The 24599-nt window shown below is 36.5% G+C and overlaps 3 protein-coding genes across 4 annotated transcripts; 1 reads left to right on the plus strand and 2 right to left on the minus strand.

The window, feature by feature from the left end:
* The first annotated feature begins 2291 nt into the window (after positions 1–2291).
* On the plus strand, positions 2292–11849 carry dnajc16 (DnaJ (Hsp40) homolog, subfamily C, member 16). Its single transcript, XM_084427154.1, is given in 16 exon segments — positions 2292–2357; positions 3302–3322; positions 3324–3496; positions 3597–3663; positions 3744–4074; positions 4172–4356; positions 4435–4539; positions 4623–4781; positions 6672–6802; positions 6882–7059; positions 8382–8564; positions 8724–8800; positions 8974–9054; positions 9138–9227; positions 9814–9987; positions 10757–11849. Coding segments are annotated over 16 exon segments (2415 nt in total). The 5' UTR covers positions 2292–2306; the 3' UTR covers positions 11166–11849.
* A 126-nt stretch (positions 11850–11975) lies between these two features.
* On the minus strand, positions 11976–16475 carry agmat (agmatinase (putative)). Of its 2 annotated transcripts, XM_084427167.1 has the most exons (8): positions 15971–16475; positions 15303–15505; positions 15153–15201; positions 14872–15067; positions 13981–14160; positions 13442–13526; positions 13230–13341; positions 11976–12227 (listed from the first exon to the last, which is right to left on the minus strand). In XM_084427167.1, exons 1-7 carry the CDS (start codon positions 16276–16278, stop codon positions 13268–13270), a joined length of 1095 nt encoding a protein of 364 aa, XP_084283293.1. In that variant the 5' UTR covers positions 16279–16475; the 3' UTR covers positions 11976–12227; positions 13230–13267. The 2 variants fall into 2 exon arrangements, with proteins under 2 accessions (XP_084283293.1, XP_084283292.1); XM_084427166.1 differs by having other exon boundaries at positions 11976–13341; positions 15971–16474.
* Positions 16476–16670: 195 nt separating this feature from the next.
* pink1 (PTEN induced kinase 1) lies at positions 16671–23992 on the minus strand. The gene is made up of 8 exons (XM_084427421.1): positions 23505–23992; positions 22001–22267; positions 20208–20311; positions 19942–20124; positions 18899–19062; positions 18686–18810; positions 18332–18562; positions 16671–17671 (listed from the first exon to the last, which is right to left on the minus strand). Exons 1-8 carry the CDS (start codon positions 23859–23861, stop codon positions 17381–17383), a joined length of 1722 nt encoding a protein of 573 aa, XP_084283547.1. The 5' UTR covers positions 23862–23992; the 3' UTR covers positions 16671–17380.
* Positions 23993–24599: the final 607 nt, after the last annotated feature.

Raw genomic sequence — 24599 nt, forward strand, 5'->3', positions numbered from 1 at the left:
TTTCTCTACTGGAATTTGCATTTTCTTATTATTCAGGCACAGCTAAAGCAGTGGATTTCTAAAAGTGTATCAAGTTTTCCCCGCTCCATGTTCATATTTGATGAAATGGACAAGATGCAGCCAAAGCTGATTGATACCATAAAGGTCTTTCTGGACTACAATGCCCGTGTAGACGGAGTGTCATTCCACAATGCACTCTTCATTTTTCTCAGGTAAAGCTCTCAAATCATGGGTTTGTTTTTCAGATTTCCACAAAAGCAGTTGTAGCCAACATAATTAGCTATATAAAATTCAAACGAAGTGGTAGTTAAATAGCTCTACTCTCCCAAAACATTGGCCTAATAAGCTGTGTTTAATGCAGGTGGGAATGTGATTGCTGAAGTGGCTCTGGATTCCAGGAGAGAAGGCAAAGATCGGGAAGAGCTATGGATGAACAGCAAGGAAATGGAGACTAAAATCTTTCAAAACATTTTTAATGATAAAAACAGTATGTATTGAAAGATCATTTAAGTATTCTGCAAAATATTTATATTTTCAATGTATTTCAAACGAAGAAAAGGTACAGGTATTTAATACTTCGCTGTCTTCGCAGTGATCGGATGGGCTGGCAAATTGACACTTGCAGCTCATATTTTAAGCCCAAAGTATAAAGCATATGCATTCATCCAAATACGTATAACCTTTTAAAATACAATCCATATATAAATGTATAAAACAATATAATTGTGGCTCCCTTCCTGGACCTTCGAGGACACCTTTACTGATCAGCAGGTTCAATATGGTTAGGCTTAGTTATGCTTAGGGACATGGACAAGTAAGGTTCCAATAAGGCAGTATCCATTTATGTATAAATTTTAATAAATATAATCATTGAATTAGGGATGCATGCACCAATACCAATACTTTCATTTTTAGTAGGGTACAACGGTGCTAAATATGCACCGGGGTAAAAGGCACATTTTATTTTATTTTGTGCTAAACCTGTGGCACAAAAACTTGCAGCAGCACTTTTCAAAACATCCGCTTTTCAAGATGCACGTGGAAATTTGGCTGATCCTTGACGCAATCGTGGGCAACAGCGCAAAGTGGATTCTGTGCTCATTTGATTTAATATTTGAGGTTTTTATAAAATGTTGTAGATTTAAGTAGCAAATGAGAATCGCTAAAATTATTGAACATATTTTGAGACAAAGGTCCTGTTAATGGTTTTCAGTGTTGTTCAAGCTAATTAAAGCAACAGTTTTTCAATAACGGAAGATTATGTAAAAGTATGGTAATGGGGGTGAAAGGCACAATACGACTTTTCCAATTGTTGACTTTCTTTGCTAGTGCCATATCCGACCAAGCTACAAAGTTTTAAGCATTGTGTAAAAGGGATGTGATAGACAAGCCCACGCGTCTGTGTCGCTGCGCACTTAATCCAGTCTCTTATCAACTCACGCACAACAGCTATAGCGTGAATATTTAATTGGTTGAATATTTAATTAGATACATTTACTTAGACATCCTTATAGCCTACATCACTGTGCCCTATGTTTGCTCTGTTGTCTGTGTTTCTTTGTTTGGACACAAACACGACACACGCTGGCGTATCGGGCTGAATACTGAATATTTGGTTGCATTTAGACATCAAATAACTCCTTTCATTTTTAATGTGTATGTCTACAGGTGGATTTCTGCAATCCAGACTCATAGTTCATCATCTGGTTGATCACTATATTCCTTTCCTACCTCTGGAGCTGAAGCATGTGCGTCAGTGCGTCCTGGCTGAGATGGTCAATCTGAACATGACTGAAGACTTTGGTCTGGCAGATAAAGTGGCCAGAGACATGCCCTTCTTCCCTGAAAAAGAGAAAATATTTTCAGTTAAAGGCTGCAAGTCTGTCAGACAGAAGTTGGTCCTACAAAATGGATGAATAGATTAAAGACTTTAGCAGCACTTGTTGTCCAATTAACTTTTAAACATAGCCTACAGTTGAACTGCAATGAAGTATGATCTTACATCTGTTTAATTTAACTAATTCATATTTCAGTCTTGATGAGTGACATTGATATTTGGAGTCTGAATTGGAGTCTCTGTATTAAAATTTTAATCTAGACCAGTCTGTTTAGGGTTTTATTTTTTTTTAATTTTTTTGGTAATGGCATGGTAATACCACGTTAAATGTCTGAGAGAGAGAGAGAGAGAGAGAGAGAGAGAGAGAGAGAGAGAGAGAGAGAGAGAGAGAGTGTGTGTGTGAGTGTGAGTGTGAGTGTATGTGCCGCTATGAATCTCTGCTAATGTTAATGCGCATGTGTCATGGTTTATGAACGCGTCACTCAGATGGATGGATGAACTTCTCTCACCATTCGTAGTGGTATATTCATAATCCATTCATGTTTTAATAGTCTTCTCTCGTTTTGATGTCGTATTCCTGATAAATGCATGAGCTAGCTAACAGGCTAGCTGGATAATGCACATTCGTCAGAGGTCGTTCTAACTGCATGTCCTGTTATTATCGCCCTCAGACCGCGTTTAATTGGTTATTTTCTTCTACCTTTTATTGCGCTTTAGGTCGCGTTTTTGTGCAATGGTAACGCGACTATAGCATGTGTCACTGACATCCATTACAAACTCCTGTAACGTTATGAAAGCTTTCAGTATTTGAAATGGACACCTTTTATTTTAATACGCATGTTATTTTGTATGTTTATTTGGGATGTGGCAGACGAAGGCAGTTCGTCAATGAAGACTGAAATGAAATGAAAAACAGACCCTTTATGAATATTTTTTAATCATATATCTATTTAGTTTATATTAATATTATTTTTATTATTAAAATATTTATTAATATTGGGCAGTAGCTTTCAGTTTTATATTTTCAGGTAGGCCTATTTTAATTCTAGTTTAGGTTTAGTAATTCTGTTGTATTTCATACATTTTTAAGTTTCTATTTAACTTTTATTTTAGTTGTAGTAATTTCAGTACTTCAATTTAAACTTATTTTTTGTTCCCAGTCAGTTGTCAATTAAGGCAACATTTTACATTTACGTTTTTCATAATATTTGAAATTTATTTGACATGATATATATTTTTTTTTTTTACAAATTCACGTATAAATATTTAATGTTTAGATGTTTATTTTTCTATTTGCCCCTCATTTGTTGTTGTTTATTATAAATAATTTATTTGTGCAATTGTCTTTATTTTACATTTATTTATTTGTTCATTATTTTTTTTTATAATTAAATACCTATTTACTTATATTCATACTTCAGTATTATCTCCATAATAACCTTCATAATGTCATTATTGTGATAGTCTCTGGGCAGCAGAACACATGGTCATGATGAGGATGGTGGTGGTATTGCTCTCTGTGATAATGGTCTACGTGCTCCTGATGGACGCTGTGGTGGAAAGCACTGCAGAATTTGATCCATATAAGGTTCTTGGAGTCACCAGAAGCGCAAGCCAAGCGGAAATCAAGAAAGTGTACAAACGCCTGGCCAAAGAATGGTGAGAGTGCTATTTTTTGTAGATTGTAATACTTATACAGTAATTTAATAATGTCTAAATAAGAATGGTACACCATGGTCCTCTTCATTTCTACTGTCAGGCATCCTGATAAAAACAAAAATCCTGAAGCAGAAGACATGTTCATCAAGATAACAAAGTCTTATGAGGTACTGCAGCTTATATAGACTCCGAACAGATTACATGTTGTCAGAAGTAAGGCTGATGTTAACTTCATGTTACTCCATAGATCTTAACAAATGAGGAGAAGAGAGCCAGCTACAATCGCTATGGACAAACAGACAACACTCATCCGTATGGTCGCGGCCATTACGGTTTCCACCACTTTCATGACAACTTCTACTTTGACGAGTCTTTCTTCCACTTTCCCTTCAACAATAAGGGCGGCCGGGACTTTGCTGACAGCAAGTACACGTTGCATTTCAACCAGTATGTCAATGAAGTTGTGCCTGACAGCTTCAGGAGGCCTTACTTGATCAAGATTACCTCAGACTGGTGCTTTAGCTGCATCCATATCGAACCAATCTGGAAAGAAACAGTGCAGGAATTGGAAACTCTGGGTGAGAGGTTGTCGATTTTCTAGAAATGAGTTACTAGAGTTAAAGTGAGTTTAAGTTGAGTTTCTTCAAGTACTTTTTTTTTTCTTCTCATTTCTAGGGATTGGAATCGGTGTGGTCGATGTTGGTTACGAGCGGCGTTTATCAAATCACCTGGGCGCACATCAGACTCCATCCATTCTTGGTGTTGTCAATGGAAAAGTGTCTTTCTTTCATTACGCTGTTGTTAAGGGCCACCTGATGCAGTTCGTAGAGGATTTGCTGCCACAGAGACTGGTCGAAAAGGTTAGTGAACATCCTCATTTACTCACAATGTCTGCATCTTCTTCAGGTCTTAAACATCTCCTTCATGGATGTCTGTAGGTCACAGACAAGAACAACCAAGAGTTTCTTAAGAGCTGGCATGAGCTGAACAAGCCACACGTTCTCCTGTTTGACCAAGTGTCTTCGGTTCCTCTGCTTTACAAGGTAAAGTTGGTTAGTAACCTCGAGAATTGCCAATACTCCTTCCAGTACCCCAATGACTGATCGTTTCCATTACTTTTCAATAGCTAACAGCGTTTGCCTACAAGGATTACGTGCAGTTTGGATATGTGGATCAAGGTCTTTCTGAGACTGCTGACCTGCTCAGAAAATTCAATATTAACACTTACGCTCCAACCATGCTTGTCTTCAAAGAGGACGTGGAGAAGCCTGCAGACATTATACAGGTAGACCTTTTGCTTTAACTTCTGTAGGTCATATTGATTGAATGAAGTCTGTTACTGGCATAAATCCACACATATAGTTGATGGATTCATCTGTTTATGTTGAGATTAAGCTGTGCTATTTGGAACATTCTTTAGTTTATTTTGTATCAAACAATTTTTATTTGAAAGGTCCTGGGTTGGGTTGCACCAGCCATTCGGAAGTTCTTACTGAAATTGGAACGAGTCCACACTAGAGGCTTAGTAACTACTAGCTAGTTTGTAACTTACTTTATTAGACTGCACCATTTGTTCTTAGGTAGTAGGACGGAAGCTCTCCGTAAAGTAACGCATAGTCGCATTATATGAGGTTTACCCTCAATAATCCCATAGCAGCCTTTAAATACATTGTTACGTGGAAACGCCATGGATTTTCAGTTTATCCTTGATTAACTTTTTTTTTGCCTACCACAACTAATGTTAAAAATAAGTTTCCTTTAAAAAACAATACTACTTAATCATTGTTGTGATGTTATTTCTATCAAGAGGTGCATACATTTTTGGTAAAGGTCTCGTATTGCCAATGCAAGAGTCCAGCACTCTGTAAAGTCTTCTCCAGCACATCCCAAAGACTCTCAATGAATTTAAGATCTGAACTCAAAGGTGATAATTCATGTGTGAAAATGATTCTTCATGCTCCCTCCAAACCATTCTTTCACAGTTAGAGCCTGATGAATCTTGACATTGTCATCCTGGAATATGGCCATAATGTGTCTTCCTACATGCTTGTTTAAGAAATGAAAAGCTACACACTCCATCAATTAGGGTTAGAAGAACTGTTGCCAAACATATAACATGCCAGAAACATAACAATCACTGCAGTAATTATCCAATCATAGACTCTTAAGCATTTCCCTATTTAAATCCAAACAGCGACTTTTTTTGGCCGGGCAGTGTATTAAGTTTATACGTAGAGTTGCGTTTCAACTAAGTTTAATGGTGCAACCAAGCGGCAACCTCCCTGTCTCTCTCTTGAAACCAACACGGAAGTGAATTCAGCGGCAATTCATCGACTGGCCGCTTGAGGCTGGGTGAAGAAGTGAATCAAATCTGTATCTCCCCATGTTAAAATACCCAACTTTACAGCAGAAAAAAAACACATTTACAGCCTGGTGCAAAAAGTGGCTTTGGTCTATATAGCTTATTTTTCCCTTCATGACAACTGTGAGGGGGGTGAATTTTTTTATAACTCATCCGTTTACATTATATTAAGCCTTAAAGTGCTGCATAATTAAGGGTGTGTCCACTTTTGAGTGACGGGTGGATTCCCGCTGCTGTGGTCATTAGTCATCATTAGCCGTTTGTCTGCTGTCTGTTAGCCGTCACATTACCTCAGCTAATTGTCTGTCTGTAAAAATAAATAAATTCGGGAGTGACGCACTGCCAAGATGGCAACGGTTGGCCACACCCACTTTAGGCTTCAAAAACGGTCTTCAGAAACCTACGGGTGACGTCACGGACACTACGTCCATATTTTTTTACAGTCTATGGGTGCAACGCAAATATATTTAGCAGTGCGTAAGTTGTAACTTAGTGCCCTTTCATGTCAAAACTAGCCTACTGGTGCAACTGGCCCTGGATCCTGGTCCTAGAAGGTTGTAGGCCCTCGATCAACATCCTTGTTAGCCCTGAAACAACATTCACAAACTAATTAGGTTAGGGCTTCAGCAATATCTTGCTTCCCTCTGATTTTAGAGATTCTTAATGGTTAACATTAAGTTTATATGCCTAATATATTCTTTGTTCCAGGACCAACAAACAGTGCCTTGCTTGGAAAATGGTGGTCATATGAGATGTTTGAGAAGACATAAATGTGTTTACCTCTGACTTTTAATTGACTATCTTCTCCCTCAGGCTAAAGGGATGAAGAAGCAGATAATAGATGAGTTCATCTCCAACAACAGGTTCCTAATGGCCCCTCGCCTGGTAAACCAGAAGCTATTTGATGAGCTTTGCCCAGTTAAACAGTTCCATCGACGCAGGAAGTAAGATGGCTGTGTAAAAATCAGTATTTAATCTGGTGCAACATGTCTTTTCCAAAGGTCTGCGATGTCTTTTTCATAGATATTGCGTTCTACTCATCACTGGTGAGGAAGAGTCCTTCGCCACAGGAAATGAAGCGTTCCTTTCACTGGCCTCTACGAACACTAATGATGTATTGCGGTTTGCTTACGTCTACCAGCGACGGCAGCAGCCTCTATGTGATGTTCTTCTACAGAACAAAGACGGCACACCACCACAGGTAGACCTTATCTTCTCCATGCAGTTTAAGGGGCTTTCTAAACTAAACTTCTATACTTCAGAGTAGGGTCTAACCCAGCTTATTCGTATACCGTTTACTTTATTTGTTTAACAGTTATATCTAATAACGTATTAGATAGGACTGTTAAACTGATCATAAACTAATGAAGACGGAGAATGGTAGCGCTGTGTGCTCAGGGTCTGGCTAGCCTGTTGTCTTCACCATCAAAATAAAAGTCCGCCGCGCCGTCACAATTAAAGTCCCGCACAACAACATGATTTTACATGATTTACATGATTGCTAAAGTTTCACCTGTTTCCATTCAGATTAAGCCAATGTTTTTGATAATTTCGGGACATTTCGTTGCATTAATATCTGAACATGCATATATCAAAATAAATGGTTCATGCATTCTTTTTTTATCAACACTTGAATGAATTTTCATTTAAAAAAAAGCAACATTTTGAACAAAAAGCTGAGAAAATCGTGTTTTTTTTTTACAAAGACCACAACTGCATAAACAATGCTTTGATCGCTTGTTCCTGCCCTTCTTGCCTGTGTTTTGAGCAGTAGATAGACCTTTCTCACAATAACCGGAAATACGTAATCGTTGTGGAAGCGGAGTTCCTGTCAAGCGTCAACACACCAGAAAAACATAAACGCGGGCAAGTTTAAAATGGATCAAAGAGTCTACACAACTTCATTAACGGATTTGCCAAATATTACATTTGCTGATGTGACGACTCGTAGAGGAAAACTCCATCACCAAAAAGAAAAAACGAAATAAAGGGTAAAAAAATTTCCACACGGAATTTGTCCATAAATATCAAGGTAAGTAGAGAGCGAGGCTAACTGTTACTGAACTGTTAATTAAAATGACACATCATTAGCGTGTCAATAGCTCTTGCTAGTTGCTTGCGCCATTTTTTATGTTGCTTTGACTGCGGAGGAAGTAGATTACCACGACGATTGCGTATTTCCGGTCACAAATACGGAAGTTGTGAGAAAGGTCTATTCAGTACTCTTTCAGAAGAAGTGTAATAGCGCCCCTACCTTATAACAGGGAAAACCCGGAAAGCTGGAAAATTCCGTCTATGGCGGTGAAAGAGTTAATTTTGTAATAAAGTTCAGAACTATTTTACACTGAAATCTTTACATTTTACACAGACAGTTTTAATTGATATTATCGTTAATTAAAATGACCAATCGGTTAATTGGTTATTGGCCTGTTTTCCAATCAAAGTCATCAATATTGGCAAAATCCACAATTGTCCACTGACCACAGAAGTCAGCAGCTTAGATTGTGTGTGTGTGTTAAGCAGGTGGTGATTCTGGAGAGGCGTAATGAAGCTGGTAAGATCCTGTATAAGCCAATCTTGGGAGGATGGAACGGCAGTAAGGAGGACAAACACAAGCTCCTGGAGGAACTCGAAAGACTGCAGAAGGATCCCTCCATCCTCAACTACGACGCCATTCTGCCAGAGCTCAACAATGAGTTCGCCTCGGTGAGTCTCTCAGGGTTTGCTTTTCATGGAGCGTCTTTAATTGAGAAATTAGCACTGACCTACATGCATGTTTCAGTAGAGATCCATGTCCAAATAGTGTTCTGAATTTGCTGTAGTGTCCTACAATAGTTTAACTTTTGTACATTGATTTATTTTCAGATGTTTTTAATAAGATGGATTTACACGGCATATGACTACTTGTCTGAAATTATTGATGATCTTCTTCACAATAACTGGTAAGAGAATAAAACACCATTTGACCCTTCGCTGAGCTCCTCCCCCTTTGGTTACGATTACTAACTCAGATAAACTTTACGAAATATCCCTTAGTGGCAGATGCCAACTCATCTTTCAGTAATATTTGGATATTTCATGTTCTATATCAAAGTTAATTCTCTTTCTTTTGCAGGCGTGAGATGATGCCCCTTATGTCTTTGTTATTCTCTGCACTTTTTATTTTATTTGGCACAGTAGTTATTCAAGCTTTTAGGTGAGATTTATTGCTTTCTTAATTTTGATGTGTCTTTAGACGGGAAATGCGGAGACATTCAACATCGCTGTTTTCATTTTCAGTGACTCAAGTGAGGAAAAACAGCCCAAAGCGAAATCAAATGAGACTGCTAAGACAGAGAACGGTTCACCAAACTCCTCCAACACATCCAGGTTCTCTCGTATATCATGTTTGAATAAATCATTCCACAGAACTTAATCTGTTTTAATAATGCAACATTTCTAAGTATCATATTGTTTATTGGATGACATTAAAGATTTTATTATCGATATTGTTCAATTTTGGATATTTAATTATGCAAGCTAATTTCCCTTATTTAGATTACATAATTTATTAATAATATGTATATGATTATAACTGTACATTGTTATCTTTAGCAGATTTGAAAATTAATATCCATTTCAAACTGTACTCTGTAATGTTGTAATGCTTAAAATCACTTAAAACAATAGATTTTTGTCTCTTTGTCACTTATCTAAATGACTAAAAAAAGATTCTATAGTAAAAGAAATATAAAAATGTATATCAGCCAATATTAAAACAATTGATTTTTGTAGTCATTATATTTTGCCTGAATAAATAAACAATTTGCATACTAAAATAAGTATAGAATTTTATTAAAAGCCATAACACAAACATAATTATCTACTTATAGGCCAGAATTTTTATATAGATGCTTTCCTACTTTATTTGATCATATTACTTCTCATTTTATTTTTCACTTTCCTTTTTTTCCAGCAGTCGTCCACCAAAGAAGAACTTCGTGGAGGTGACAGAGTTAACCGACATCACATACACCAGTAACCTGGTGAAGTTGAGGCCGGGTCACATCAATGTAGTTCTGGTACTTACTGATGCCACGAAGAACATCCTGCTCAGCAAGTTTGCCAAGGAGGTTTATTCATTCACAGGGTGAGCCCTCAATACATGCCATACCTTAGCAGTTACATTGTCTAAAAAAAGAACTGCTTATACTACGGTTACCACACCTCAAAACATTGTTCAGATGATGTATTTCAAGACATTTGTCAGGTTTTTGTCCTTAAAACGCTGTGCGTTTAGGACAAATTTCTTCTCATTCTACGCCCCGTTGCTAATTCCAAAACGTCTTTTTAGAGCTAGTAATGGAGGCTTGAGCCATTGATAGCAGAGACTAATGCAGTTATTAGAGAGAGAGTGAGATTAAGTGAATGTGAATTACCTGAGTCTGCGTCTCTCAACAGCGTTTGGCAGCAGCGTCTCTACTAATATCGAAACGGTACGTTTATCTGCTTCAAGAACAGCGCTGTAATTATGACCTCTCTAGTGAGAAATGTCAAATAGCTTAAGTAGCTAAACTATTTTACTGATGAAATCTTGAAACTGACAACACGTTTCTGTGCGAGTGTGTGTGAGAGTATGTGCTTTCCTTTCAATACATAATGAATGGAAATAATGTGTCGTTTTTATCCTATTGTTTACTATATTTATTCGCTCAATAAGCCAACAGAAGAAGGCGTTTACATGCCGGGCGAAATCGGGGTAATGAACAAAAATGTCAATGGTTTATTCCACGTTTAACCAATTATTCCACGTTGGTTTCTAATGCATTTACATGACCACACGTGTTGTCGGCTTATTAAAGCATAATCGGTTTAAGAACGTACATTTAAACGCTCTCAATGTTTCCTTTTCCTCGCAGGAGTTTGACGCTACACTTCTCCTTCCTGAATGTGGATAAACACGGTGAATGGATGACTGCTGTGCTGGAGTACGCTCAGGACGCCGTGCAGATCGACACGGACGAGGACGAGGTGTCCGGCCGCAAAGCAGACTACACGGGGTACGTTCTAGCCCTCAATGGCCATAAGAAATACCTGTGTCTTTTCAAGCCAGTCTACACAGGTGAAGACTTGGATAGCAAGCCGGAAGAGGAAGGAGGAGGATCCCGGTCCAGGAAGGGCATCACGCGCTCCAGATCCACAACTCTTCAGATCCACCACAAACTGGATCGACTCGGGCTCTGGATGGAGCGACTGATGGAAGGGACTCTGCCCCGGTACTACGTCCCAGCCTGGCCCGGTCTGGATAAGATCACTGTCAATAAATAAAGCCTCATGGAAGCTAGCATGCTTTTGCTAGAGCTAATAACCCAGCTGCACCAAAGGCCTCAGCGAAACCAGACTTGATGCTGCTCAGAGCGCAGATGATCGTGAGACGATTATACGTTAGAGTTTGCAGAAGTTACTTAAGTTTAGCAGTGTGGAGGAACGGAAGTACTTGAATCGACACGGATGCTGTTTCTGATTTATTGGACATATTTACTTTAGCTGCTCTAGTGGAGGGCTTTACAGTCAGTTTGGGTCCTCTGTATTTATTTCAAAGGTTGTTGGTTGAGAGGCAAAATATTGATACAGCTATCCTAGCTTTCAATTTTTGACATTTCATTTCCACAAACAACATTGCAACATGCTGCTAGTTTAAAATAGCTAACAAAAAGTAGCATAACAAACATGAACACTGTAGACTTTTTAGTCATAACTATGTTTACTCAAAACAATGCTGTGAATTTTTATGTTTTACAATTTTAAGAGACACTTTCCCTTTTAATTTAACCCCTTTAATCAAGAAAGTAACTTTTTGCTTACATTTTACAGTAAGATTTTTCTATACATTAACTTTAGTTAATGCAATAAATGAAATAACAAACAGACAATACTTTTACAGCATTTATTGATCATGGATAATGTACATTTCTACAGCACATATATGAACAATTTAATCATGTGAAAATAGTGATTCATTATTATTATCTTGATGCCTAATCCATGAACTAAGTAACTAATTGCATTAACTAATGTTAACCTTCAAGCGTTAAAAACATTTTTTTTTTTTACTTGCAATTCCTTACCGAAAATTAATTTTAGGACAAAATAAAATTAAAATAAAATACTTGGGCGACTTTGAGACATTTAATTTCTATTTGTTAGAATTCAAATTGGCCAAAAGTGCCATTTTAAACATTACAAACAATATAGCTTTTACAACTTTTATTTTGTTCACATAAACATTCAACAAATTAAGTACTGTACTGTAAGTACTGCAGCTCTTTGTCAATGCCGATACTTGTGCTAGAAACTTTAACACAAACTGGCATGACTTTACAGCAGTACCTGTAAAATATGAGCTGTGTTTCAGTCACAAGGTGTAAATAGTTACATGATTATATTTAATGTCTATGTAAAGATGTCATATGGGTTTGTGTCTCTAAAAATATACGTTTTGAGAAGTTACCAGATGGATAGTGTAAGTAAAGCTCTTTATTGACCTTTACCAGTCACATTCAGCTATATAGTGCAGCTAACAAATGAGCAGGTAAAAATTAAAATGACTTATAGTGCCAGATTTCCAGTTGCGTTCTTTCATTAAAGATGTGCTGTGGCATGCAAAAAATATTCTCAACAGTACGTAGAGAAGAAATAATAATACACTTGATCGGAAGTATCTTGTACTATGCATTTCATGTTAGCTGTGGAAGGCCATTTTAGTGGTAATGTATTTGTTTGATTATCTATCACATATGCACAGAAAGTTGTGGGTGCGTTAAATCCACTCCTGTATGAAGTCTTCCATTACTGACGCAATCTGAGTGAGGAGTAATATTACTTTATTCATATGGTGTTCAATGAACATTCATTATACTTTATAATTAATAATGCGGTATTGGTGCCATTGTACTATATTAGCATTTTATTATATATGTTTTGCGATGCACTGGTAAATATCTTAAATTTAAGATAAGTCAGCATTAAATCATGCCAAATTTTCATGGCTTACTGTATTAACTCTGTATGACTAAATGTATTTCATGTCTGTGGTGTAAAATATTGACACTGTATCATGTTATTATATAATCCGTTTTATTTATTAATCTATTAAAAATGGGTTTAAAACTATATCAAATAAACATGAAATGTTGTATTTCCATAATTTTTGTGAAAATAAATAATTTAATTTCACCCCCCAGTTCATAAACATCAAGGGTTATTGTTATCATAAATTGTGATGGTACGACATTGTTTTGCTACTTCAAATAAAGGTATTTGTTGCTGAAAATAATTTGAATGCCCATTTTGTACATAAATCATGTACATTTTCTGACAATGTGCAATTACCTGGGACATTTCACGATCATCTTAGAAAAATAAAGCAATCAATAGTATTTGACTTTCGGAAGGACACACAGCATCTCAAAAAGGAGGTTAGCACCAGTCAAAGCAGTGTTTCCTATGAAAAACAGATCAAACAGAATGAGAAATGAAAACGTTCCGCATTAATGAAATGAATTTCATCTTAAATGACTTATTTACCCAATGTAATACAGTACCTGTGGTGTCATAAGGTGGAGAAACCTCAACCAAATCACAACCGACAAGATTAAGACCTCGACAACCTCGGATGATTTCCAGACCCTGAAAGCAAAATTTCAAAAGACATTATTCTTCAAGCAAACCTACTGTTAATATGTGCAAAGTCTAAGAGCTGCTCAAACCTGAGTGTGGGATCTTGGCTACATCCCAATCACACATTACCAGTACTGACTGAATAGTGTGTCAGATTAGGGTTAGTATGTCCCAGAATGTTAAATAAAATTGTGCTTCAAAGATGCCGGTATGCACTGTTGGATTTACTGGACCGGTGGATATTCGAAATATGTATCCATGCATAAATGTAAAAGTGTGCAGATCCATCCTAGATCCTAGACTTATTTGTCACAGATTATATATTTCTAGTGTACATTCTTTAGTCATATTTATATGCATACTTGTAAAAGTATGATTGTCATCAAGCGAACTCAAAGACCTTCTTTAGTTTGATTAGTTGCAGATCTCCAGGAGCAGGATTGAGCATCTCTGATGGACATACCTGAATGGGTGTGAGACCCGCAATCTCAGGCGTTCCTGTCCCGGGAGCGAATGCAGGGTCCAGACTGTCTATGTCAAAGCTGAGATAGACAGGTCCGGTTCCCATCTGTGAGCGAACCTCCTCCATGAGAGGGACAAGAGATTTGTGCCAGCACTCCACAGCCTCGACTACACGGAAACCCTGGAAAGAGCAAAAAAAGTCAATTAAAATACATTTAAATTTATATATAAATAAAATATACGTATATGTCTCTTTCTAGATCAAGGGGGTTAAAAAATAATATGCTTAATTAAAAAAATATATTTTAATATAATAGTTAATTAATACATTAAATAATAAATAATAATATAATTAATATACAATTGTATATATATATATATATATATATACACACACACAATAAAATATTCATACAATTATATATATATATATATATATATATATATATAAATTAAGTTCATCGATCAATTAAATAAGTAAATAAATTAAATATTATAGATATAAATAATAATAATATAATAAAAATAAATTATTAATTAATTAATTGAATATTATATATGTATATATATATATATATATATATATATATATATATTAATATAATAATAAATCAGTTAATTTAATATTATATAAAATACGAGTAATATTATATATAATATATCAAATAATAATATTATATATATATATATATATATATGATAATGAATTAACTAATACAATAATAATAACTAATAATAATAAATCAATTCATTTAATATATATATAATATGAGTATATTATTATAATATAAAATAATACTATTACAATATGCCCATATATATATATATATATATATATATATATATATATATATATATATTTAGTGTGTGTGCGTGTATAAAATCCTGATACCTGTGCTCGGCTCCACTCATAATTATCTGGAGAATAACTCGGCCCTCTAAGCCCGATCTGGACGACCCTCTTGCAGTCCAGGAGACCCTCATCCACACAGCGTCTGAAAGGGGTCCCGTGGCCAATCTTCTCACCCAGAATCATGTCACTAGTGTCCGCATGGGCATCCACATGTATTAGGCCCACTGGACCATGCCTGAGCAGCAGAAACAGCAATATTTCAGACTAAATATAAGTTAGTAATGTAAACTCGGAGGGAGGCCTGCTGAGTGTGCACCAACCTCTCAGCAACTGCCTGAAGAATCGGGTAAGCAATTGTGTGATCACCACCTGGGAATCCAAGACGAGTTGAAAAGGGGAAGTAACATACATATTTAGAGTAGATTCAACACTGATCTGAGTATTCCTGCATATTGAAACTGTTCTCTCACCCAGTGTAAGTGGGATGCACCCAGTGGCCACAATTTTACGGTATCCCTCACGTATTCTTTTGCATGTGTCCTTCAGGTCAAAAAGATTGACGTTAATGTCACCGATGTCTGCCACTCTTAGTGATTCGTACGGGGCCGCTCTTGTCCAGCCGTTGAATGGCCTTAACATAGAAGATTCTGCCCTGATGTGCCTCGGGCCAAATCTGTAGAGTAAAAGAGACTCATTTTTGTTCACTGGATATTAGGTTTATATAAATGGAAAATAAATAATGAACATTTCCTCCACGTCACAAATTATGTATTATGTTTAATGACATTCAGTGGTGGAAAGGCTATTTTAAACATTACTAATTTCATAGCTAGCATTTTAAGTATCATACATAATTTTAAATGATATTTTCACACGTTCTGCATTATTTTACAGCTTGATTGGAAATATGTGATTATATTTATATTATATATATGTGTGCATGTCTGTGTATACTGTGTATATGTGTGTATATAATATACACATGCATTGCACACACATCCACACATACATACAAATGTTTGTTTTTAAATGACGTGTTTGTGTGGGTGCTTGCCTTATGATGATAATACAACCCCAAAACTGTCACATGGATTTTAGCCACACTCGTGACTGTGGAACATATTAATGTACAGTATACCTTGCACCGGGACGGTTGGATGTTCCGGTGTCGATAGGAACCCCGACAAACGCCGCGTCCAGCCCGTCCGCTGTTTCCTGAAACGGTAGTTTGCACATAGTCGCGATCCCGCTGACTCTCGCCACAAACTCCGCGCTCGGTGGGACATTGAAACCTTTCCCGGACATTCGCCGTGTGCAAGACACACTGCTCTGATTCCCGTCAACGTTTCCCCATTTCATGACTCTCTGAGAAGCACACGTTTTAAGAACTTGAGAGCCACCAAAGACTACTCGAGTTTTAGTAGCAATTTTGATTGAAGAAAACATGTTTAGCGTCGAATGAAACGAACTCGTGCAGAAATTGTCGAAAAATGCAATGCAACAACTCAGCTGTGCAAACAACTGAGCTTAGTAGTCCGTTTGAAGGTTAAGGTTTTGCAAATATGTAAATGCAGAGTTGTATCTGCCAGTATTAGTTCAGGGGATTCAGAATGAACTTTAGCCTCTGGCGTGATACAGGGGTGGGTCTATCTGTGTGTGTGTTGTCGCAATTAAATACTGCCATACTATTCCTACTAGGAATGCAGTATGTAGTAGCCTTTGCATACTTAATTCTCAGGAGGACTGGAGCAATATGCCCATGCTTCTTGGGAAATGCCTTTGCCATTTTATCCAAAAGTAATGCAAATATTACAATGATAATATAAATGGCCATCAAATATAACCAATCAATCACCAAACTGTTTTATTACCACATTGCAAAAGACAAGAGTACATATTTCCATACTATTCAAACTTTTCTTTTTGGCTTTTTTCCAGGATATACATTATAAAGTCAACATGCATTTAAAAGTCACTCTACTTACTTTTAATGCACAATGTTATTTAAAAGACTGTAATAGTGAACTCAAAGCATAAAAAAACTTGCCTTTCCTTTTCAAATCATATCACAAATCCCAAACATTTTATCAAGCTTTCCAATCAACTCCATTCTGGTAAACAACACCAATGTTTCATGACACAATCAGTTATCAGGGATAATGTCAAATTCACATTGAATATCCTGTCAGAAATGCATCAACTTTTTAAATGTATTCTGCATTTATTTGCCTGATTTCTCATAAGATATTGCTTTTGCACCTGAATGGTGTGATACACTGTATATAATAATGCATTATTAATTATGCATGAGTTTGAGACAGTGTGTTATTATGCTGATATGTTTCTAAACTGCATAAAGTATTCTTATATATAGTGAAAAGTGCAAATGCATAAATTGTCATAATTTCAAAATATGTCAGTGATAGATAGACATAAAAGTTAAAGTGCTTTCACAGTCTACAGAAAGAAATGAAAGGAACAGCTTGGATAAATGATCACTCACTTTGTAATCAGCTGTGCTTGTTTCTACAGTAAACACACACACACACTATAGTTCAGGGTAGTGCATGAGCGGAGATTGCCACTGCTCTTGTCCATACATGAGGAAGCTGACAGCGGTGCGGACGTCCTCCAGGTCTATGTTGGCGAGGAAGGATCTCTGGAGTTCAGTTTCCACGGAGCTTCCGCTGGGTCCACGACTCTTCAGGAGAACCACAGCAGACTGACACAGCAGCCAGTCCATCATTTTATCCATTCTGGCCCGATCCAAGCTGGCCAAGACACGCTTGCCCCACAGGCTGATGTGAAGAACGTTAGCGGCCACACGTGCACTGGGGCGCTGGAAACAAGTGAAGAAAATATAAATATTACTTAAATGTGCTACAGAAATCAAGTAATGAACAGGTTTATCTTCTAGGTCAGAGTTCTTAGTCAAATCTAAAGTGATGATGAATTTCTATGGGTACATTTCAAACTACCATTTTATGACTGATATTGATACGGTCAAATAACTGATACGCAGAAATTATTGTAACATTTTATTTTTACTTTTTGAAACCAAAAACCACATGATCATAATATTATGACAACAAAAAATTACTATTTATAGTTATAATAATAAAATATTTAATATAAAACATTTTTTATTTATGCAAATTTGTCTTGTGATCTCAATGAAGATCACGAGGTTAAAAAATCTGTCAAAAACACAGGTCATATTTCAAAATAATATTTGCTTTAATTATATATACACAGGTCAAAATTATATTTGCTTAAAATAAAAATTTTAGGACCATTAAGTTTTTCTCCAATGTACGTGAACCCCTCTGAAATCATATTTATTTATAGATATATATAGATAAAGTTTTTTTTTTTTTTGATTTACCATGTTTTGTAAAACTTATAATATATAAAATATATAAAAAATATATCTATATTCAAAAGCAGATATTTTTCTTTGGCCAGTATATGTGGTACTGTTTAGTGGTGAGGGTTATACCTTGCGAGTGTTTCTGTGTAGCAGGAGCTTCACTACTAGCTGAACATCAGCAGGAACAGCAGCAGGAAGTGGAGGGAGTTGTCTTTCCTGATAACTGCGGCTCTCCAGCCCCTCTGAGCCGTAGAAGGGGTTTGGCTGACCGAAGAGCTCATAGGCAATCGCCCCTACGGCCCACACATCTGCTTTACTGTAATCAATCGTCACCCCTGGACCTGGGACTGCTGTGGCCACCTAGAAGATCAAGTAAAGTTAGCATAATTACATATCATGTATTTTTTATCAAATAAATGCAGCCCTGGTCTAACATCTTAGCTGACACGTCATGTTTCAAGAGTAATTCCTGAAGTTTCTCACCTCAGGTGCCATCAGACAGGAGTTTCCCCCTCTGTTGATCCACCAGCTGTTGAAGGGTAGTTTGAGGCCAAAATCCTCAGCCAGACAGCACCCAAAGTCAGTGATCACCAGTCTGGGACACCCGGCTTTACAATAAATAAAAACACGTAACAGCATGATTGAAGCATTTATAACGCTGGCACAACACTGCAAGTCTACACTGGAGACTCTTACTGCTGTCATATTCCAGGAGCACATTGTCTGATTTGAGGTCTCTGTGAGCGATGCCCTGTCTGCACAGGTGGTCCACCCCTTCCAGCAGCTGCAGCAACATGAGAGAGGCCTGCATCTGGTCTGGCTCACACACCTTCAGGTACTGCCGCAGGGTGTATGGGTAACTACAGCACAGGCGGATCAAGAGATTTATCAGATAAAAAAATGACCACAACCACCATTCAATACAAAACTTTTATCTCACTGGATCATTATATATATATATATTAAAAAAAAATATATATATATATATATATATATATGTGTGTGTGTGTGTGTGTGTGTGTATGTATGTATGTATATATATATAATGATCCAGTGAGATAAAAGTTTTGTATTGTACAAATAACATTTGACAATAAATATTATAAATAATAATAATAATATATAAAATAATATATAAATACAATAATTATTTAATTTATTTATTATTTTAATTATGCATACTTATAATACATATGAAATAGCAGTTAATAATAAATTCTATAATAAATAAATATAATAATTATGATTGTTTTAGTATTTAGTAATCTTATTGTTTTAGTATTTATTTTGATTTGTTATTAGTATGATAGCATATTACATAATATGCTATCATATTACTGCTCATTCATTATTATTTCATTTAATTTTTTATAAATATTTTTATGAAAATAAATATAACTTAATAGTGTATTCATTATTAACAATTATAATGTTTTATTATTTATTTTACTAATATATAATTGTATAATATTTACATATTATTATTACTAATATTCTTATTTGTTATTTATTGTTTTATTTATTACAATTTTTATAATAATATTTTTATGAAAATAAATATAATTATTTCTTATTAATTATTATTAAAAAAAATTATTATTATTTGTATTATATTTATTTACCATAATTTCATAATAAATATATTTTTTATAATAAATAAATAAAATCATATTTATTGCTATTCTAATGGATTATTATTACTTTTTCATTTTTATTTTATTAGCAGAGTGCTTCCTCACTTCTTCATGACCAGGAACAGTGTTCGATTCCTGCCCAAACCCAGTGGATTGAGTCGGGCAGGCAGGACAGCAGGGTACTCCTCCTGAGCTCCAGGCAGCAGCGGGACCTCCCCGGTGAAGGCCCGGTACACTGTGATCACGTTGGGATGAGCGGTCAGCCGTTTAGGCACTATTCCAAAGTGCCTGTAAAAATAGCAAAGCCACTGGCAATGATTCAGTGTATTTTAAGGCCATGTTGTACTGCTAAAGTTCACATACAAACTCACCCATCCAAAGCAATCTCTTCTTGCTCTTTGGATAAAGCACGTGGACATGCAGGAACCAACTCCATAGACATAGAGCGAAGGATGGCGTCACTTGATGAACTAGCCTACAGGACAGTATCAAATGTTCAGTCTGCCATTAGAAAAACCCATTGATGGTATTCTGGAATACTCTATATACAGTGGTGGTCAAAATTAATGGCACCCCTGATAAATATGATCAAAAATGGCTGTAAAAAATAAATCTGCATTGTTTATCCTTTTGTTCTTTCATTAAAAAAAATTCACAAAATTCTAACCTTTCATTGAAGTAAAATAATTGAAAGTGGGGGGTAAATCACATTATAAAATAAATGTTTTTCTCCAAAACACGCTGGCCATAATTGTTGGCTCCCTGTTATTAAATACTTTTTGCAACCTCCTTTTGCCAAGATAACAGATCTGAGTTTTCTTCTATAATGCCTGATGAGTTTGGAGAACACCTGACAGGAGATCAGAGACCATTCCTCCATACAGAATCTCTCCAGATCCTTCAGATTCACAAGTTCATGTTGGTGCTTCTTCTGTTCAGTTCAGCCCACTCATCAGGTCAGGGGACTGGGACGGTCATGGCAGAAGCTTCATTTTGTGCTCAGTTACACATTTTTGTGTTGATTTTGATGTTTGTTTTGGACCGTTGTCCTGATGGAAGATCCAACCATGGCCCATTATAAGATTTCTAGCAGAGGCAGACGGGTTTTGATTTTTTATCTGTTGATATTTGCTAGAATCCATAATACCATATATCTGAACAAGATGTCCAGGACCTTCAGCAAATAAATAGGCCCACAACATATAAGATCCAGCAGTATATTTAACCGTAGGCATGGGGTACTCTTCATCCCTGTTGGCACCAAACACATCTGCTGGGTTTGCTGCCAAAAAGCCCTTTTTTTAGTTTCATCTGACCACAGAATCCGGTCCCTTTTGAAGATCCAGTCGTGCCCTCCCAAACAACATGTGGGGATGTAGGGGTTGTTTGATATATTTTTTTAGGCTTTCTGACCCCCAAGACTCAAGTAATCTCTGCAATTCTCCATCTGTGATCCTTGGAGAGTCTTTGGCCACTCAAACTTTCCTCCTCACCGTCCATTAAGACAATATAGACACACGTCCTCTTCCTGGCAGATTTGTAACATCTTTAGTTGATTATAAATTCTTAATTATGGCCCTGATGGTCAAAATGGGGATTTTCAATTCTTTAGATGTTTTCTTACAGCCACTTTCTATTTTGTGAAGCTCAACAATCTTTTGCTGCACATCAGAACTATATTCTTTGGTTTTACTCATTGTGATGGATGAGTAAGGGGATTTGGCCTTTGTGTTTCCTCATATTTAAACTCCTGTGAAACAAGAAGGCATAGCTGGACAATTTCATGTTCCTAGTCACCCTGGTGTGCTAAAAAAAAAAGGTAAATATTAATGGGAATATACTTCAGAGATATTTTTCTCATAAAAAATTCTAGGGGTGCCAACAATTATGGCCAGCGTGTTTTGGAGAAAAACATTTATTTCATGATGTGATTTACCCCCCAATTTCAATTCTTTTACTTCAGTGAAAGGTTAGATTTTTGCTAATTTTTTTAAGGAAAGATCAAAAGCATAAACAATGCAATTTATTTTTTACAGCCATTTTTTATCATATTTATCAGGGGTGCCATTAATTCTGACCAACACTGTATATTCTACACAAAATGCAAAAGAACTTCTCCTTTCCAAAATAGAATTAATAATGCTAAAATGCTGTAACTTCTCACCCCAATGTTCCACATCATTTTCATAGCTAAAGGAAAGCTGGGTGTTGCAGGGAACGGCCCTGATTTCTCATTGCCAGTTTCCTTCTGGTTCAGATCCACCAGTGAACACTTCTCTCTCTCCGCAGGGGCCGCGAACGGAGCCGCTGCCTCATACACAGCTGCACTGCAACCTTTCCCGATCTGTTTCCCAGTGACATAGTCCTCCAACTTGTACCCTGAGGTAAAGGGCTTCAGCGGGCTCTGGAAGTTCTTCTTAGTGAATACGGCCTACATTGTGAGAAAAAAATCAAATGAACATGTAAATAAAAATGTAATTGCAGTTGAAACACACTTGCAATGTTTTTGTAGCAGGATCATTTTTCCAGATGAAATTTAAAATAAAATAAAAATAGAATGGATAAGTTGTATTACTAAGAAATGCATGCACTTGCAGACAAATTATAATGGATTACAGATGTAATTGATAAGATGTAATTTGCATACATTTATCATACTCTCTGCATACCGTTTGCATATGTACTTGTGGTTAAACCTATTTAATTATAAAACTGACTAGGTTAAATCAAATTTATAAGTACATTTACAATTATATACTTTTATCCAAAGCGACTTACAAAAGAGGAACAAATGCAATTCATCAAAGAGCAAACATTATTTGTAATTTACAAAGCCAGGTTTATTAGACAGCTAGATTAGGAAGCAAGCTAGAAGAGAATCATTTTTTTGTTTCTGTGTGTTTGCCAGAAGTAACTAGTAATCTGATACAATAATTTTATCAATAATGGCATGTAAAAACCTGAAATTACTATGATAGTCTTTAGTACTTTTCTAAGTAGTTTATGACAACTAATGACCTGTTTAGTTTAATAACTTGTCATTTCCTTCACTATTTTACCAATTGCATTTAATTATGTGTAACAAGGAATATGAAATGTAATATTATATTAACCCTCTGGTACAGTTCATTCATTCATAGTCATTTTTTTTTTTCATCTATTGGAAACTTTCAGTAAATTTCACACAGTTTTAGAGTAAAACGTACTCAAGTTCACTTTTCACCTCAGCAATAATCTGCCAAGTGACATATTTAAAAAGAGACCAAACTTCAGTTCAGGCTGATCTCTAAAGCAATATAGATGACTGTTTAAGTTGGAAATTTCATTTTTAGGTCCATGCTCAAAAAGTGAATAAATGGATTATAACTACTGCATAAATACAAGTACCATAAAAAAACTACAAATATTATATAAAAAACATGATCTAACTAAAATATAGACCAATAATTTCATTTAAATACTAATAAAAAAGATTAACAGTACCAGAGAGACACACACACACACATACAATTGCATTCAAAGAATAAATTTTCAGTTCATGCATTCCCTGGGAATCAAAACCATAACCATGTTCTACTGTTTGAGCTACAGGAATGCTCAATCATCATCATCATCATTTGATATACAACTGTAGTCACTGTTGTGTTCTTCTGGGATGCTGTGGTCACCTGTATCTTCTGACACACAGCAACGCTTGTCCTGTCCTCCTCCAACTGCTGTTCAATCAGGGTTAAACCCACCCCAAAAGCCAGGAAAACAGCCCTGTTCCTGGGTGAACCAACCCCAATCACTCTCCTAAAAGCGCCGGTCTGGAGCTGGGCGGCCAGCCCGCTGAGAGACAGGCGGAAGAAGCGGTACCGGCCAGGCAAGAAGGTCTGCGGCTGAACGGTGCGGGTCGGCCGGGACACACGCAGTCGCTCACCGCGGAACTTCGCTGCCACACGGCCGGCTGGTTTGAAGAGACCCAGCTGGAAAACTGACCTCGCCAGCTCCAACCCCCGACCGAGAGCATGTTTCACTGACATTTTGAGCCAAATAAACAACTAAAGTTCGCGTTGACAGAAAAAACAATTAGGCCCCCTTTACTTCTCCCTGCATTATTTCTCAAGGACAGTGTTTATGTAATGCTGATTGGTCGGCGACCAAATTTCAAAATAAAAGTCAGAAGTCAGGTATTTCACAATAAAAGTCCCGGTGGTATGCATTTTAAAATTAAAGTACGCAGTGAGTCAATTATTAAAGGGATACTCCACTTTTTTCGGAAATATGCTCATTTTACAACTCCCCCAGAGTTAAACAGTTGAGTTTTACCGTTTTAGAATCCATTCAGCCGAACTCCGGGTCTGACGGTACCACTTTTAGCATAGCTTAGCATAGATCATTGAATCTGATGAGTCCAGTAGCATTTCTTTCAAAATGACCAAAGAGTTTAAATATTTTTCCTATTTAAAACTTGACTCTTCTGTAGTTAAACCGTGTACCAAGATCGACGGAAAATGAAAAGTTGCGATTTTCTAAGCTTATATGGCTAGGAACTACTCTCATTCCGGCGTAATAATCAAGGAACTGTGCGGCCGTACCATGAGTGCAGCAGGCGTAATGATATGACGCAGCGCCTGAAAATAGTCCCCAGCTCGGTAACTTCTTCCAACGTGACCGGGACTAAGTTTGTCTAACCTATTAGACCTATTTTCAGGCGCTGCGTCATATCATTACGCCTGCTGCACTCAAGGTACAGCCGCACAGTTCCTTGATTATTACGC

This window comes from Rutilus rutilus, assembly GCF_951802725.1.
Source record: "Rutilus rutilus genome assembly, chromosome: 13".
Lineage (NCBI taxonomy): Eukaryota > Metazoa > Chordata > Actinopteri > Cypriniformes > Leuciscidae > Rutilus > Rutilus rutilus.

What these genes read in the sequence shown, in the direction of transcription:
- agmat (XM_084427167.1), bottom strand. Translation starts at nt 16,278, where the DNA reads ATGTTTTCTTCAATCAAAATTGCTACTAAAACTCGAGTAGTCTTTGGT. An exon ending in ATGAGTGGAGCCGAGCACAG is followed by an intron (nt 14,161 to 14,871) that starts GTATCAGGATTT and finishes TGCTCTTTCCAG; the next exon opens with GGTTTCCGTGTAGTCGAGGC. An exon ending in CGGGTCTCACACCCATTCAG is followed by an intron (nt 13,527 to 13,980) that starts GTATGTCCATCA and finishes TTTTGCTTTCAG; the next exon opens with GGTCTGGAAATCATCCGAGG.
- pink1 (XM_084427421.1), bottom strand. Translation starts at nt 23,861, where the DNA reads ATGTCAGTGAAACATGCTCTCGGTCGGGGGTTGGAGCTGGCGAGGTCA. An exon ending in GAAGAGATTGCTTTGGATGG is followed by an intron (nt 20,125 to 20,207) that starts GTGAGTTTGTAT and finishes CTATTTTTACAG; the next exon opens with GCACTTTGGAATAGTGCCTA. An exon ending in CCTGTCTGATGGCACCTGAG is followed by an intron (nt 18,563 to 18,685) that starts GTGAGAAACTTC and finishes TTGATCTTCTAG; the next exon opens with GTGGCCACAGCAGTCCCAGG.